Below are 18,711 nucleotides of genomic sequence, written 5' to 3' on the forward strand. Positions count from 1 at the left end.
CTTTTAAATAAAGACAAAGGGAAGTACTCAAATTAGTATCATTTTGAGAGTCATGTAAGATCCTTTTGTTTAATATTTGTATTCTACCAGTTATTCACTAACTTACAGCAGGAGTTGAGGAGGCTTCAGACCATTCATCAGTACTGTTTTTGGTGTGGCATGTAGGTTCAGGTCACACATTGCAAGAAGGGACTTTGCACAGCCTCCTAGTCTAGATCATAACTGCATCAGTAAATATATCCTCACGTGATTAGATACTGCAAAGACATAGCAGAAAGATCTTGCAGTTCGTAACGCTGATAACACTTTATTTGTATTCCGTACTGCCTTATTTGCACATGACAAGTTCGTACTCAGTCTTCCTAACTTTTTTCATGTTTGAGGGCAAAACTTTAGTCTACTYATTTGGGAGCTGTATGAATTGGTAAATGCATATTTGGAGTTGGTCGGTTTTGGTAGCCCAGTGGGAAATTTTTCAAAAGATGCTGTCTGACATGAATATCTTTAAAAATGGGTTATTTTTCAGAAGCATTTMATTAAATGTTACATCTAGATAGTTCACTGAAGAAATTATCCATAGAATTTTGTCAAGGGGATATTAAAAACCATCTGCATTTTTCACTGAGTATGTTACAAAACTTTATCMCTGGTGTGCTAAAAAGTCTATTTGGATTACAGTTTTAGCTTTGTTCAAATGTTGCTGTGGGTTTTTTAAAGAAAAAATTAAAAGCTGGATAGTATTAAATCTTCTTAATAAGCAAGGCTCTCTTCCACTTAATTTGTGCTTTTGTTGTGGCTAACAAACAATTTGGTGTATAGGTTTTTCTGTACACCATTGATAGAACATATAAGCTTGTCATCCTAGTGTGCTGGAAATGCTACACTTGCATCAAGTGTTCCTTTCTGGTTTTGTATGTCCTCACCTGCTCCTCACTGTAAATCATTGAGATGTCAAGATCCGTGATTAATTAAGCTGCACGTGCAAGTGCTTTTTTTCACCTGTCAAGYGGGAAGAAAACTTACTATAGTGAATTGTGTGATGCTGTTTAATTCATCTCTTTTTATTCCAAGCTCTGAGGTTTGCAGAAATTTTACAGTCTGATTTTCGTTAATGTTTTTGTATCTATAATGTGTCATGTTTTGGGAATTGTAAATATCCTAAGTCATACTAAAGGAAGAACCTTTAGTGTGTATCGTAGGTTTGGTACATAAATACTCACGGTCTTGAAGTTGCATGTGTTTTTATCTAATGCTGGTCAAAACCATACTAATTAGAAAGACTTTAAACTAGCATATTATTAAAAAAAAACAATTAATATTACATAGCTACTGATCAATTTCTTATTTGTGTATATATATTGTAATATAGATACAGTTTTATTGGAATTTGAAAAGCTTGGATGTTTTTCGCACTCTTTTGGGCAAACAATTAAATTAAATTGTATAGTGATCTTAATCTATTATTAAAAGGTCCTGGAAAGGAAGATTACAAGGTAGATTCAGGTTTTGAATCAGTTTTGCCATTGGTTTAGCAGCGGGTGGGCAGGCAGATGCCTGCTCAGAGTAGAACCTATTGCCATTTTTCACCATTGATAGAGTAGCCTTTCAGAGTCAATGAGCTCTGTCAATGTGAGCTTGTCAAGGCTACAACTTCATAGACCTGAGAGGCGGTTTGAGAGGTCAGCCCTTTTCAGGTTTGCTGTGATGCAAATGAACTTTAATGCTTAAACAACTATTGGAATTTTTATGTCTGCTCCTTGTTCTTTTTTCTTCACAAAGTCATTGACGAGACATTCAGTGCTTTTTAAATTGGAAGTTGCATTGTGCTAAAGACCTAGTACAGATTTACGGAGGGCTGAAAGCAGTTAGATCATGTTCTTTTCATGGTGCGATTAGAATCAAATCGATTTCCCTACAGCCTTCAGCATTCAGATGGCAATTTTAACAAAGCTTGGGGGCTAGACAAGGGACAAAACGACTGAACTGAATGTTAATTACACTCTGCAGCCTTATTTTCTTTTGATTTGGAGCTGACTGGCAACTAAATTAACAAAAGTGTGACCATAACTGCTGCCCTATTTTCATTTAAAAGGAGAGCAGACTCTAAAAGGCTATCTTTACAAAGAAACAAGTGAGGTCTGCTGATTATTGTTAAAGGGCACTGTCTTTAAAAACATAATAATAATAATAACTCCCAAAATACTCTATTCAAAAAACTGATGTGATAAATTAGTCATTGGCACGTCTCATTCCCCCCCCTGATTCCTTGACTTACGCTTTTTAAAATACAAGTAATAAAAATTCAGTGTAATGATTACTCAGATAGCAATGAGCTAATTTTTAGTCATGTGACCACAGTTCATCCTTAGACATCTTTCCGCACAGCCACTTCAATCTGAAGCTAGAGAGTAACTGACATTTCAAAACCAAAATATTAATATTTGATGGGACACTAGTACTTTGTCTAATTTCTATTTTGTTCAGACATGATTGTTGTCATAATAGCATTTATTTTGATTTGTTAAGGTTTATATACAGTACTTGTATTTTGTATTAATAACAGCAAGATGCTTTCTCATCCCTTCCCTTCACCCCTCTATGCCTTGTAAGGAAGCTGCAGCTGCAGTAAGTTGTATTTGATCCTTGTCATTGCTCCGTCCTTTTGCACCTGCAGCTCTGTTGGTCTCATCTTAACACCTGGCACCATGAATTATCCTCTTTTTTATTTGTAGTCGGTAGCAAATCCCATTTAGAGCTAAGCAGTATATATTCTGGCAGTCAAATGACCATAAATGTCAGAATGTATTTCTCAAATGTAAATATAACTGAATAATTATACTGAAAATGCGGTCAGACTTTAGAGCAAAGAATGTCCTTCTTTAATACAAACATACATAGTCTTAAAAGGCTTTGAAGGAAAGATTTCAAAATTCTATATCTGAAGTGTCCAGTCTGAGAAACATAGGCAGTTAAAACTTTGGAGCTTTAGAATCCGAAATATTAGATTTTTCTCTTTTATATAAATCACAGATTTTTTTTTTTAATATTCATTTGTAGTTACTGTAGCTTTTTGCACTTGGATTTCCCTCTCTAAAATTTGAATATAAACATAAAAATTTCTTTTTTGTTTGCTCAAATAGAGTATTAAACATTTGTACTTGACCTACAGCACTGCAAAATGCAACTGTTTGCAACATTTGTCGGTTCAAAACCTCACCTTTTAAGAAGTGTATTCAGACCACTGATATTAGGGAGCAGTGTTCCTACATTTTTACTAAATCACTTGAAAATTGCTGTAAGAGGTCTTAAAGCTGTAACTGCTACAGAAGAAAAGCATATATATGAGCAGTTTTTTTTCAAATGTGGTTATATTTTTTCCACTCAATTTTGAAGATAGTTATTTGCGTCATAAATGGTTGTTTCTATTCTAGTTACTATTTAATGCCAGAGAAGTTTTGATATTAGTACTGGAGACCACCCTGTACTCAGTCACTGTCCTATACCTCTCCCCTTTTCACACAAAAGCAGCTGCAAAACAAAGTTTTTCTAAAACCAGTCAAGAGTAAAATTCTTTCTCATTTGTCTTCCAGACACGAAGATCGATTGAGAAGTTATTAGAATGGGAAAACAATAGGTTATACCACAAGGTGAGTGCCGCAGGGAGCAGCTTCGTACTGTTGGAGTTTGAATTGCACAGTATGGAAACAGATGCTTTTGTTGAACAAAAAATATGAAAGGTGGACAAATGGGCTAGTCTGTGTGCTGCAATAAAATACAGCTCATTTTTCTTCTTTTTCTTTCCTCCTTGTCTAGCTGTGCTTGCATTGGAGACTAAGCAAAAGGAAATGTGAAACGAATAACATGATGGAATATGTAAGTTAAAGGGCTGTTTTGTGAGTTTCTCTATTAAATGATCATTTATTTTGCTTCTGATCTTATTCTTTCCATGATTATTAATCAGTAAAGGTGTCAGGAGCTTAATCGCTTGAGTGCAAGGATTTTCTACGGTTCACAGATGCGTGGTTTCATGTGCAGGACTGATTTATAAAGTTATGAATGACTTGAAAACAAGGCTTCACTGTGTTCTGAAAAATAATAAATTAATTGCCAAGATAAAATAGCTTGAACATGTGTTGATGGAGTGTGAAATTTTAGATGCTGTATAAAGAATAACCGCAACTTTGGTTACGCAGCAAGTCAGATATGGCTGTTTTATATAATGCTAATCAAGTCTAAAAGTATGGAGGAAGACCTTTCAACTAAGCTGTTGGAGCTTAAGAAACCTTTAGCCTTTTTAGATTTTAACTGCCCCTTACCTCAACTGTCTAGAAAGTATCTTTATTTCTAGCTGGTGTCACTAAAATATTTTTTAAGTCAGTCTCTGAATTAAATTAGAGTCCAATCTTTAGCTGAGATTCCATAAACCTGTCTTAGAAATGTACAGTGAGAAGTTGCATGCAGTTTAAAATGAGTAATATTCAGTGTAGATTTTCAGTTTGTTTAGTTGGCTGCCTCCTTTCTTTTTGCTGTTTATATTTCGATTTTCACAATCTCTTGGAGGTAAGTGAAGGGTGCTAAATAGAAGGAAATTAAGCTGCTGAAGTGTAAGGCACAGTAGAATATACAGAATTTCTTTAAAACTCTAAAGTGGAAACAGAAAGGGGTTAACTCACAAAACAAAGACTAACTCTTGAGAAATATCTACTGTATTACTTCTAACTTATCTGTGATCTTTCATTATATAATATTATATCTGTTCTTTGAAACAATTAAGCTATTACAGCATATAAAAATCAAGAGTGATTAAATGGTTGGAAATTATCTTAAAATCATTTTTTTCCTATGTTAGCCTTTCCTTTTTTCCTTTTTCTACACTGTTTTATTTATAGCCTGAAACATAAAAGATTTTTAAAATGGCCTTTTTCCAGGCTAGCTCTGTCCATTTCACTGAATAAGTAGACTTTTTGTATCATTATCTAGTCTATGAACAAGTTAATATAGATGTAAGATATATCACTATAAAAAGAATAAAGTGAACTTCAGTATGTTGGTGTGAGCTTGACCTAAATGAAAGTATTTTTTCTCTCACCAAAAAATGTCTATGTTTCCATAGAATTTTGTTGCATCAAATCTTTTGTGGATTAAGTAGAAGCAAAAGAAAGTGCTGGTTCTCAAACACAATGAGGCGTATGGCCCAGTAATATTTAAAAATAAATATTTGTTACTTAAGATTTAAAATCAGTTGAACAGTTTACGTTAATAATATGGAAGCATTGTCACATGATTTTACAGGATTAAGATTTTCTTTAATTTGTAAAATATCTAATAAGTAATCACTGACTATTAAATTTAATGAGATATTTTTTACCAGACTTTTCAGCTATCTAATTTGCTACCTAAAGCTGCCTTTAATTGGTATTCATGTTTTAATTTCTTACCCTATTTTTTTTTTTTTTCAAAATGCGTGCTTTAAATTAAGGTCTTGTATCCAAAACTTGGTGCTTTGTTCATTTGAAGTTCTGTACCCACCTCTGTAGATGCTAAACTGTATGTGAAATATTCTGACTCATTTGGCATAAACACAGACTTGCAGCTTTACCTCTGCCTCCCTTTTTGAAACCTGGCTCGCATACCAGGTGCACTGAGAGCATATGATGACCAAGTCACATGAGCAGCCAGTAGAGTGCGAGGAATTTGCAAGACATCTGAAAATCAAGGCACTTCTGAGTATGTCTAAAAATAGACTTAAAAGCTTGATTTTGAGTTTCATTACTTTGAAGTGTTGGCTTCAGAGATCAAATCGTAACCTTTTTTTTCTTTTCTTATGATCAATGTGCTGTCAGATAAAAACATTAATGCTGTAAGCAGCTAAGTTGTTTTCTTCTGTCACTCTAATCTACCTGCTAAAATACATGAGTTACTTTTTCTGTATTGTGGTTGGTAATCTGTACATAATAGGTTTTAATTTATGAAACATTTTACAGTCAAAAACTTCTAGAAGTTCTATTTTAACTTGGAAAGGCAAACTCCCTTTTTATATTATCAGATGCATTTTTTGGATGAATATGACTGTGCTTCTATATTGATAATTCTATGACTCACTCTCTGAAGAGAAAAAGGGAAAATGTTCATTTTCTCTAACCTACCTATTAAAATACAAAGCAGAATTTAGGTTGTGTTCTTGGGCTGTATTCTTCACTTTGTCCTACAATGTGTAGATAGCTCACAAAATCAGGATTTAAATTAGAATCAGGACCTGAAGAATAATCATGCAGAAGCATTAGTCAAGTATCTTGTTAACTACATGCCAGTCTTCCTGGTACAAGAACTTTGCAATAGTTAAGATATACCTTTTATAGAAGTCTAGTACTATAAACATGATTTAGAATCCTAAATTGTTTAAAAAAAAGTCGAGAATTGCATGATGTATTCAAAATTAACTTTGAATATGTTTTGCCTTCTGTTTTTTTTTAAATCAATATCTTTATCTCTTTTGTATGTTTTCCTTAATAAAATAAGTGAACTTTGCTAAATACTGTTTAGCTAGAAGCTTATTTCAATTTTTCTAAATGTGTTAGGCATCCCTAGGCAAACTCTTCTTTCCATTTGATTCTTTAAGAGTTTTGTTTTCTGCCCAAAGTTAAACTCTGTCTAACATGATTTTCTAATTGTCTCCAACCTAAGGAAAGTACTGTGATCCCTGATTGTCATTCATTTCTCTTCTACAATTTATGTACTTCCAAAAAGACAAAAAGAAAAAGAAAAGGAGGCAGGAAAATGTGAATTATCATTGTGATAGACTTCAGATAATAGGATTTCTGCCATTTTCCATTTAATATGTATTTGTTTTCTTTTTATACAGGTCATCCTTATAGAATTTTTACCAAAGACACCGATTTTTCGACCAGATTAGCATTTGCTTTATTTATAGAGACTTATCCAAGTATGTTGTCTTTCCAATGGTGCCTTGCTTGGTGCTCTCCTGGTGGTGACATAGCGTTGGTTCTACAGAATCTTGTGGTGTTTTCATTCTTTTTTGTTTGTTTATTTGTTTTTTGGTTTTTCTTTTTCTTTTTTTTTCTTTTTTAATAAGAGCATGTCCTAAGTGCGTTTGGTCAAACTTTGCAAAAGTCATTTCATGCAAATGTTAACTATTTAAGTTATTACTTTTACTTCTTCTGTTTGTTAATGTATCTTGATTTTCAAAGTCTTTTATATGTGTGCGCGTGTGTGTGTACATATATATATATATATATTACTATAAATACACAGCTGAAAATGGTCTACAAGTGAGCAGATATTTTTTTACCCCCCAAATGACACAACTGATTGACTGTACATTGTGTAAGTCTTTTTAATTATTAATTTATGTTTCGAAGTAACTTCTATGATCTACCTAAATTTTTGTTAGTGACTTGTCAGCTGTAAATATTTTTATTTCTTTTTGGGATATCGGCTAGCCTTTTCCATCAGGAGGGTGAGAAAAAGTTCTTTTTTGGAACCCAAATGTCATTGCATTAGTAGAAATCTGTGCTTTTCATGAAGAAATCCTCTCAGCTGGTTCTGAAAAAGTTCTCACTTAAAGGTAAATAAATGGAAAATAGAACTATTTTACTCAGACTAAAAGAATCATAGAGAATTGCATGCATCTGATTAGCAGAGCTCAGGATCACAAAAATACGATAGTATTGCAGATTATAATGTAGCTATTTTAATTCAAGCCAATGCCATGTATCAGCTTTATTCTTATTGTTTACCAGATCCTGAACACAGGAGTGCACAAGTATTTGTTTCAGTAAACTTATTGTCCAATAGGATCTTTCAATTTCTTTTTTTTTAGGCATGTAAGTAGAAAAAAGTTATTAAGGGAAATCTTGAACAATTCAGTTCCAGATGCAAATGGAGGTGCCAGGTATCAAAAGTAATCAAATCAGGGTATACTGGACAACAGTGTAAATTTGAACGTGTTAGATAACTATTTATTGCACCCTTGCTTCTGTTCATTTTGGTTTACAAAGCTTATTTATGCACAAGTGTAAAGTTTTTTTAAACTGGATATATGGTGTATATATACTTGGGTCAGGCCAGTTGTATATTATTTCTTCTTCTATCTTAGTTGTACAAATCTTCATACATTATAGTTTCTTTAATTGCTACTCAATCACATTTTTACATTTGCGTTATATCTCTGATGTTACTGTATATAAACATTAGTGTACGCTATGAATATGATCCTTATACAGTTGTGATAGCAAGCAATAATGTGAATATATGAAAAACAGATACTCTGCGTATTATTTATATGAATGAAGAGTTGATACCACTACAAGAATAACCTTCTCTTTTTAATCTTTTAAATACAAGTTTTATTTTGAGGTAATATGTTACAGGTACCTTGATGCTGTGAACTATTTTTCTATGTCTTCAAAATATTTATTCTCTATAAAATCTTCTCTAGTGAGTATCATATTCCTAAATGTTTGCTAGTAGGAACAGTCTAGAAAGTTTTAAATTTCTTTAATCTTAGCCTTCTTTGTCAGTTCTCAAAACTCATTCTTTGCTCAGCTTTTGTCTGTGGGTTCCTGATGTTTACTTTTAAAACAGCTCTTATGCTTTCTGAACAAGCCTATAAGTGTGCTTCTTTGCTTGACTGAATCTGTTTTTTAATTAACCAGTATCAGTTTTGAATTCAGTCTCCTGGGTCCCACAACAGTTTCTTCCCAAGAATAACTGGTTATATATATTTTATCAATTTCAGCCTCTTCTTTAATACCAGTTTGTGTCTGCAGCTCTTCTTCATTTTCCCAGAAGTGTTAGTTATAATCTTGGGCCAATTTCAGCCTGTGAGGCGGGCCAGAAGCTTAAATTTGACAGCTGAGGTTATGCAGGTTGGAGGCACAGGGAAGAGGTTGAAACTGAACAGGAATAATGACTGGTAATAATATTGGTGACCAGAATTAAACGTTGATTTCTTTAAGTGATGGTTTGCAATAAAATAAGTATTGAATCATACTAAGCCTAGATTTTATTACCAAATTCACGTTTCATTATATAGATAGCTGTTTCATGGATGCATTTTTCCACTGGTAGTTTATTACTGTGGAGAGAGAACTCAGATATGACTTGTAATGTGCATAGCAGCACTGAATTTAGCATGAGCTAATCACCTTAGTTTCTTAGCCAAGCTTTCCATGCTAAGTTTTGTGACACCATGACTTCCTTGCCAGCAGTACATGAGTACTGCTAGCAACCTGCCTAGTTTAAAGCTAATCTGAATGGGACATCTCTGCTGAACCAGAGTGGTGAATAGCGTGTAGCTTAAAGATTTACAGAGAGTATTTCTTTAGTGAAACTTCCACATAAGTAATAGTGCCGTTTAAGATCTTGCCTACTTCAGATGCATCTACTGTCATGTACTTGATTTAGTAGGCATTTTAGTATTTAACTATGACTTGCTCCTTAAGAATTCTATTATAGGTGGCCAAAATAGAGCTTTGAGCAAATAAAATGTTAAATCTCTTACTAAGGAGGCCAGTCTAATTGCCTCTAAAGCTTTTCTGATACTTTACTGCAACAGGAAACAGTATCTCTAAGTTAAAACAACATCAGCAAACTTGGGAAATTGGCTTTATATATAGATCAATTTTGCTCTCCAAAGATGTTACTCTTCTGATGAAGTAGTACACTCATGTAGTGTGAACATTATAAAACATTTTTACACAACAATTTTCAGCTTATAATTTAAAAGATCAAATTTAAACATAGTAAAACCTTAAATCATTTATTTAGTACTTGCGGCAGCTGGTGGGATTTCTTTGTTGTTCCAGAAATGTCTAAATCTGGTTATTTTATTGGTAGTAAGAAGACATGTCTTAACTTTTTTTTGTCCAGTTGACAAAGTATGAAGTTGCAATAGTTCAAACAGGCCAGAAGCTGTATTAGGACTTCCAGGAGATAGTCTGTTCTTTGCTAATTACATTGAACTAATCCATTCAGCTTCTCAGAAATTCCTGCAAATAGTGTTATCTATTACCAGTTTTCTTGAATAGTGAAAGTTAGATACACACTTGATATTCATCATTTCTGATCAACAAATGTCTGATTTTGTATGTTTCCCCTTGATCCAGAAAAACTAATGGTAAAATATCAGTGATGCTCTGAGAAAGCTAATTATTGTTTGTAGATACAGTGGCCTTTGATCAGTCAATCAGGATTTGTTTCTTACTGTAATATAAGCAAAAAAAAATTATTTTTTAATCTTTTAGTGATAAATAGAAATAAGTCCCAAGAGAGAAATGCTTTCTGTCTGACCATACATGGAAAATTCTGTAGAGTTTATCTGTTTTTGAATAACTATGATCTGATGTTTACACTGCGATTAGCAAATTTCACTAGAGATTAAAATGTTTATGGAGATAGGTTACATGAAATCAGTGAAAGTTTTGTAACAGCTTGGTAAGAGCCATTTTAATAAACTAAATATAAAAGCAAAACCAAAAATGTCCATGGCAAATGCAAAATTTCCCATGATATTCAAACCACGTACAGTAGATTCTAAGAACTTTTTATAGTAGTTGAATTGTAAGTTATCGCCTGTAAATATAATTTAACAAATTAATTTACTTTAAATCTCAAGACCATGATGTTTATCATGTACTCAAACTCTGAGGTATATGTTTAGGTAAGAGTCTGTTTTCATTTTTCTGAAAGTTGTTCTTTAGCCCTCAGAGTTATAGGGGAGAGCTTTAAAATACAATCAGTAACTGCTCGGAAACCAGAAGGCAAAGAATCCCGTGTTTATTCTCTTTCCCTTCCCCCCCCCCACCCACCAAAGTCTTAATTTTAAATCAGTCCTTCTGTTTTGGGAGCTGTAGCTTATGGTTTTTGAGCAGCTGGCAGTAATGCAAATTGTTCATCAAAAAACCCTATTTAAATTCTGAATAATTTAAAGAGATCGCTTTAGTTGAAGAGGAAAAAGACTTTTTAAGCAAAGAAAATCCCTGTTGCTTTTAAGTTCTTCAAGCCCTGCTCTTGAGTAATTAAAAGAAAGCTCGTGATGACCCTACATTAGGTCAAAATTCAGATGATTTTATGTAAAGGAAACTCTGAGTTAGAGAGGTCTCAGAGCGGCAAATGTCTTGGACTCACAGTAAAATCTTACTAAGAATAAATGATTCTGGCTAGTTTTGTGTTTGTGACTAAAATCATTTGTGCTGTTCATCAGCAACCCTGCTTATGCAAAGAAAGCATTTTAAAAATAAGATCTATATATTCACTTCCACTAATTTGCTGTAATTTGTGATTCTTCTCCCTAAAGCCACATTGCATTTCTGTCCCTRACAGCTAAATGTATGATGGTTATAATGCCTTTAATAGCCATATGTTAGGTAGAAGTATTAATTTCTCAGGAACTAATAGGAAATAAGAAAATGGAGTTAATGAGCTGAATGCCTATCTGCATGAAGGCTTATTTTGCAAACTGCATCCTAGAAGGCTTCTGATTGTAATATGCATGACCATTTTGAATGTTACCAATATACACCTATAAGAGCTCCCTTCAGCCTGTGTTATTAAGCAGCTGGACATAAAAATATATTTTAGAATGTGTTAGGAAGGATAAATGAATTTTTTCTGATTTGGATAGTGAGAATGAGTATTTCTAATGGTGCTTCCTTCTTCATTCCTATGTTTGTTCTTTATACAAAGTTCTCTCTGCAGGCTGGATGAATGAGGAGATTCTGGTAATGAGAAAACAGTATCATTCTTCTTGCTAGGGAAGTGGAAGTGTTTCAAGGGGAGAAGTACTCCAGAAGCAAACACTTTTGCTGCTGAAAAGCTCATGCATTTGTTCTCCATTAGCTGTAGATAGTCATTCAGGTTAATTTGCTTGGACAGTGTTTTGGAGTTCATCAATTTTTTAACATTGTCATATTGCAATACTGATGTTTCAGTCAGCATGGGGTGAATTAGAAACCTTTTTTGAAAAATTTTAAAAAGGAGTCCTTTCATGAAGCTTTGTACGTTGGTACTTCCTGTACTAATGTGTGCAACTCCACCACATGACATCTGGATAGTACACGTTTTATGAACTAAATGTTACTGTTTTTGTGGAAGATGCCCTTTTCAGAATTATTCTGCTTCATTTAGATCATTAATATTTCATTAAGATTTGTTTTCTTGAAAAAGATTCACAAATGTTTGACTCCTAGAAATACAACAGACCTTTAGGAAGGATACAGTGGGGCAAAGGATGAAGCATAGGAATTAGGAGAAGTAACATCCAAACAATTGAACTTGAGGATTAGGTTGAAAATTCTGAGTGTGATTGAAAATAATTTTGAACTGTATGAAATGGTATTGAATGATGAAATTTAAGTAAAGGCTTGCAATCAATTTCAGTAGTTATGTAGATGTAGACTTAATTCCTGATACATTTTTGATTTTAACAGGTGTCATTAATTTCTTTTGATTGTGCCCTAATTGATAGATAGTTCTGCAGTTTTGCAGACTTTGAGGTAATCTTGCCTCTTAACTGAACATCTTTTAGTTTAAACTATCCAGACCAAAAAAGGAATCACTAATGAGAGCGCAGCAAGTACAGAACAGTCTTTTTCTGCACTGCAGCCTGTAATGTATAGCTAATTGTTTCCAAAGAAAATTCTTGATTTGTCCAGACAGCTCCTCTCATGTGACATTATATCTAATACCCAGGAATAGGATTTAGTTAGGATAACCTAAGTTCAGGTAAGTTAAACAGACTTTTGTAGTTAGCTGTAACTTTTATGGAGAAGGGAACGTTTGAAAAATGCTCACTTTTGGAGGGCAGATACTTGTTCTTTATAATGTTTATTGAAGCTTTTTTTCATTTGTAACTCCATCACTAAAAGTTACTTTGTCTCATATCAAAACTAGACTTGATCATTAGCTAAAGATTTTTTTCTATTACAGCTCTTTAGATTGAGTCCATTTTCTAAAACGTGTTCAGGAAAAAGATAAAAGATATCCTGGTGCAATATAGCTACTGTTTTAAGTATCTCTGTATTTTAACTGATTTCGTTGTACTAATAGAAAAAATCTCACTCAAACTGTATATGTTGGTCTCTGATTTTCTATGCTTGCAACAGGCTTTCTAACTCATTAGGATATTCAGTGTACATATTTGTTAATATTGCCAGTGAGCAGTTTGGTTCAGTAAGAGTTCAAGGAACACAAAGTAGTTTACTGCTTTGAAAAATGTAATTTAATTCTTCTTTCCATAAAAGACTGAGTATGGTAATGAGAATGTAAAATTAATTCCAAGCATAAATTTAAAGGATGGAAAACTACCAGTGCCTAAATGTTGTGTGCTAAACTAGCCCTGTGTAATTCATGTTGCTTTAAACGAATTTGCAGAGAATTGCATTGGACTATGTATGTTTAGGAAAAGCCTGTTAAATATAAACCAGTAACCAAAAAGGAGTTACTGAAGGCATGTTATTTTTCAAGTAAGCAAACTTTTAAGAATAATTTTCTGGACTATGGTAATCCATTTGAAGCATAAAATACACGAGCAATAATTTACCCTAGAACCCCCAGAAGGATGCTGCTATTTATTTGTAGAGACTCAGTGGTAGTTATGTTGATTGGGAATCTCTTCTAAAAAACGAGTTTAGAAAGATGCGGTTACTGTGATTTTTCACTGTTGTAACATTCCTCTTCAAATATTTTAAGTCTGGGTGAGAGATTGAAAGCTTAGAGGCCAGTACTATGTTCACAGGGCTTTGGGAGGAGAGGACAGGAAGAAAAGGACTTTTTTTTAAGGCTGCACAATTGTAAATAATGCATATTTAAGAGTATTTAACCACATCTGCTAAATTACTGAAATCTGTCGTTGAATTATAGAATATTATTTAATACATCAGCATTGTTTTTTTTTCCTGACCTGACCCAGAATTGGAATGCACTCCAGTATAAATCTTTTTAAAAGCATTTCTTAAGTTGTATGTATTACAAACTAATAAAATAATTGTCAAACCTATCTACTAAGTCTTACTGTATTTCATCTGTATGACATGTTAAAAGAAAAAGTCTAGCTTCCAGTTAATGCTTTCAATCTGATTGGGAGGAGAAGGAAATTTAGTTTTGGGTGATTTGGGTGACTGTGAGAGTACAGTTACCAGACTTAGTTATTGCCTGCATGAGGTGTTTCAGACTAGCTTTTCATTAAGTCCACATTTGGAGTTCTTTAAGCTTTCCAAACCATAAAGCCAGTAGGATTTATTATATACATTATTGTTGTGGTTAAATAATAATGTAGTTTTTGGAGCTGTTTCCTTTTCTTTTTACACCCTGGTGCTCTCCAACAATTAATATATACTTTGTGTCAAGCTAATGTAGACACACTTTACTCACAAAGAAATCATTTCCATTTATGTAATTCAAGCATTTTTAAGACTGTGAGCTACAAAATACTGGTTAACTCGAACCTTAGGAACAAAAGTAGTCCTCCACTCTCCAGTGCTTTAAGAAGGGTGTTGATTTTGATTTTAATCAATGAGCTTCTCTTTTTGTGTGTGAAACATTTTACAACTCTTTGGTTACTCTAGTATGGAAATCCAGACAGCCTCTTTTCAGGGTGTTTGTGTGTGTATAATATATGTGTGTGTGTATAATATATATATATGCACACAGTGTGTGTGCATGTGTGTAGGGGGGGAGGGCGAGGGTTCCCCAGAGGTACTGTGAAGCATTCAGGGTGTTGTAATTTCAGCTATCAAAGCGGTATGATACAATGTTGCTGAGCAGAAAAGCGCACGATAGATTTAATGTAGCCAATTGTGTAGTTTTGAAAAAAAGAGTAACTGTTCAGTGTGAGTTAATTTTGGATTTTTTCAGCATCTCTCTTTTAGGCTTTGTGCCGCATTCTTCTAGACAAATGCGTATTCCATGTGGGCCAGTGTTCTGCTAAATGCTCTCAGTTCTCCTTTTGCAATCAAGATTATGTTGCTAAGGAGATTTTGCTTTTATTGGTGCCATTGATTTGTGTTAATACGTTTTGAATACCTCTCGGTATTCTTCCGTAGACAAGGCCAAAAGAAAAACTTCCCTGAGTTTCCCGATTTACATTACAAATGGAGCGGTGGTGTAATGAAGCCGATATAAAGTGGGCAGTTGAAAGGGAACTAAAGAAGGGCACTCAAGTGAGAAATGAAGAAATGTGCCGAGAGCCGTCTGCGGGCCGCCTTCGGCCCAGCTGCAGGAGCCGGCTCAGGCCGGAGGCAGGGGCAGCGGGAAGAGCCAGCGCCTCCATCCGCGGAGACCACCCACTCGCCGCGGCCCGGCTCCGCGGATTACCCCGCCGCTTCCGACGGGGCCGCGGGCGGGTGGGAGGCAAAGCCGGGGGCGCCCCGCACCCCCTTCCCGCCSGGCCGCCGGGGCGCCCCGCGCCCCCCGTCCCGCTGCCGGCGGCAAGGCAGCGCCGCCCGCCGCTGCAGGCCGAGAGCTGCCGGCAGCCCCCGGGGAGCGCGAGGGGGCTGCGTGTTGCTTCCTCCGGGCCAAGCAGCCCCTTCGGACAAAACTCGCGGTGGCCAGAGCTGTTGGTGAGGGGAAGAGGAAGGAGGCACTGCCCGGCTATGGCGCGCCTCGCGCCAGCCCTGTCCCGCGGGCAGAGGGGCTCGGCTGCGGCCTCCCGCGAGGCCCGGAAGGCCGGGGCCCGCGCGGCCGCGAAAACGCGGCGTCGGGCTCAGGGGACTGCCGCCGGGCCCTGGCGCCGCTCCCGGGGCTCGCYGGCCGCCCTCCCCGTGCCCCCTGAGCACGGCCCTCGGCCGGGGCTCGGGTGAAGCGCGGCTCGCTGAAGCGACGCGCCACCGCTGCCGGGCTGCGGCGAGAGCCCGGCCCCGGCTGCTGCCGCCGCTCCCCGGCGAGGAGGCGCCGGCTGCCTGGTGCCCCAGAGGCCCACCGGTGCTCTAAACACCAGAATACTGCACTTCACAGTCAGAGCAAGCCTGACGGCGTTGTGCCTGCCTCTGCCGTGCCCCCGGGCCAGCTTCCCTCGCGTTCCTCGTGGCTGGGCCAGAGAGGAGCCCAGCGGGACGTCTGTCCTGCYGCCCCGGCGTACGCAGGCGGGGATCTCCTTTAGCCACGTTGCCGTTTCTGCGTGACGTGGAAGTGCTCCTGAAGGACCTGGTAGGGAGACCTGGTAGGGTTTTATAATATGAAGAGACTGGAGAAGAGAAGATTCATGCCAAAAAAAGCCGGAGCATTCCCGTCCTCCAGGATTTGCCATCACCAGGATCTTCAGCCCGGTGGTGATCTAAACTCCCACCCGCCGCTTGACCTCGGAGCAGCACAGAGAAGGCCTGGGCCTCTCGGGGCAAACGAGGTAAAGGGACGCTGAGCGACGCCCGTGTTTGCGAGAGCGGCTCGGTGGTTGCACTGCGGACACGCAGAGGTGGGGACTTCCGTCCCTGGGCAGGGGAACTCACCTGGTTACAGGAGAAAGCCTCCCCCACGCATGCACCAAGAACGGCAACTGCTTCGTCACGCATCGCTTTCCGAAGCGTTGCTGTCGAAATTAAGTAGCAGCGTTCTCACGAGGCTTTATTTCAGATTGTATAAACACCTTGAGTCTTCACGTATCATTATACAGTACCCCAGTGTCACAGAGAAGCCCTGTGAGCCCCATGTCACTTGCTAGTGAGTGAGCGGAGAAAGTGACTATCTAGTTTTAGGCACTTAAATTAGATTTTTGGTTTTCCCCTCACAAAGGGGAGGTGACCCAAAGTCTCAATACAGCGTCGCTTCTGATCCAAAAGAGCAAATATAGCTCCAAATAAAAAGGATTGCCTTATCTTTTGTATCAGGAATGGCAGGCTGCTTTATGTTACACACTGCTGGCTGTGAAATTATCCCATTGCATTTATGTAAGCTCAGCTTGCTTTGACTTTTTCTTTCTTTTTTTTTAATGTTGTTCTACATTGTTCAAGCCAGAGGTCTGCGTTCTTAGGCTATTGATCTCTGTATAGTATAAACTTTCCTTCTTGCGTTCATGGTTTCTGCARTGAGTAAGCCTCTGTCAGTAGGATGGGAATTTAGATTTGTTGTATAAATAGTAGTAGTATAAAAGCTCAGTGTCTTTATTCATTCTATATATAACTTTTTGGAGAACTGAGAGTATTAAGTGGCAAATTTCTATTTGTGTGGCTTTGGAGATCTAGATCTTGGATACTCATAATGTAGAAAAAGGCAAAGATAACTATTCTGTCCATATTCTGCCAATTTTAGCAGCAGCTCTTACTCAAAATGTTGTGCTCTTCTACATTAATTTCACAGTTCTAACAGAAATCCTTTATAGTGTTTCAAAAATCTATGTTCAAATACATTATCTTTCGTATGCTTTAGGGATGCACCTTTCCCAGCATGCTGCAGGCAGGCCTGTATTTATATGTGATAATGTGTTTTGAGGTTAATGGGGATGAAGCCCAGAATTCCTTCTGTGTTGTCTGCTGTTGAGTATACAGTAGAAATAGATTGAGAAGCAATGGTTTAAAATCCTCTTTCATGTAGGCATTTTGTTTAGYGTTCAGAACACAACCGCATTACATGATTAGCTGATTTTAATGAGTGTCCACTAATCACTTAAATGAAAGTTTGTGGAAAATCTAAAAAGATTATATTTGCAGAGACAGTCTGTTTATATTGTTATACCTCAGCTAARAGGACACTTGGCATGTATGATGCATCTAAGAGAAAAATGTGGAAGACCAAAGAAACCTTGAAGACTATTGGATCCAGCCCATTTTTCCTCTCCCCACAATGCAAGCTCTGATGACTTAGTATTTTAATTAATGTCAACCCTTACCATCAGTGCTCATGGGAACAATCATTAAACCAACACAAAAACATTTTAAATGGTTGGCAACCTACCAGATACTGAGCTAAGCATTCCCATGGTACAGTGGACGGTTTCATAGCCAACTCTGCACTGGATTAAATATATTCTCTAATAATACTGGCTTTAGAGCCTATTATTTTCATGCTAAACAATGCAGTATGRTTTCAAAGTTTTTCTATTTTAAAATGTTTTTATATTTACCTCCCAAAACTAGTATCAATGTTATTTATGTGGATGTGGTTGAACTTTGCTACTAAAATTTGTTTTTCTTTTTTCCTTCTTTCCCCCTCTTTTTTGGTTTCCTTGCTACTAAACCAAAACCATATTTTCTTTCTCTCAGATAATTCACATGATCAGACACAGTCTAAACCAACAACTGATTTCCTATGTAGCTCTAAAAATTGCTGGCTGAGTGAATTTTAAAATTGGACAACTTGTATGTATTTTGGTTTCATGTTATGTTACAGTTTTGTCTGGTAGGAACTTGGTCTCCTCTCTTAACGGTCTAGGAGGTACTCTGCTGTCCTCATCACTGCAATATTTGCATGCCAAGTACACTAAGTAGTCTGATCTTTCTCGTTCCTCGAAGGCCTTTTTCCCCCTCCCATCTTCTGTGTTTGCTGTTTGCTCAAATTGTTTAAACATGGAGCTCAATGACAGGCTATTAGTGCTGACTAGAGCCACACATAATGTGACCACATGTTGTGTAAGCTTCACAACTTGTCTGCTAATTCGCCTCAGGCCTGACCTGAAATACCCTTGCTATTCTAGTTCTTAGCCCTTCCTGAGCAGAGACAGACACTCATACTAACTTGTATGACACACTGATGAGCCTTTGA

General features: G+C 36.8%; 1 protein-coding gene across 1 annotated transcript in view; it reads left to right on the top strand.

Moving 5' to 3' along the window:
* Positions 1-14,017, top strand: part of CHIC2 (cysteine rich hydrophobic domain 2) — a 30,579-nt gene extending 16,562 nt beyond the window's left edge. Inside the window, exons 4-6 of the mRNA XM_085322685.1 lie at positions 3,591-3,647; positions 3,814-3,873; positions 6,863-14,017. Of these exons, the coding sequence (XP_085178811.1) occupies positions 3,591-3,647; positions 3,814-3,873; positions 6,863-6,913 (168 nt within the window). The 3' untranslated portion in view covers positions 6,914-14,017. The remainder of the gene's footprint in view (positions 1-3,590; positions 3,648-3,813; positions 3,874-6,862) is intronic.
* The last annotated feature ends 4,694 nt before the right edge of the window (positions 14,018-18,711 follow it).

Source organism: Rhea americana, unplaced genomic scaffold (assembly GCF_003343005.1).
Source record: "Rhea americana isolate MKP2758 unplaced genomic scaffold, rheAme1 scaffold_8, whole genome shotgun sequence".
Lineage (NCBI taxonomy): Eukaryota > Metazoa > Chordata > Aves > Rheiformes > Rheidae > Rhea > Rhea americana.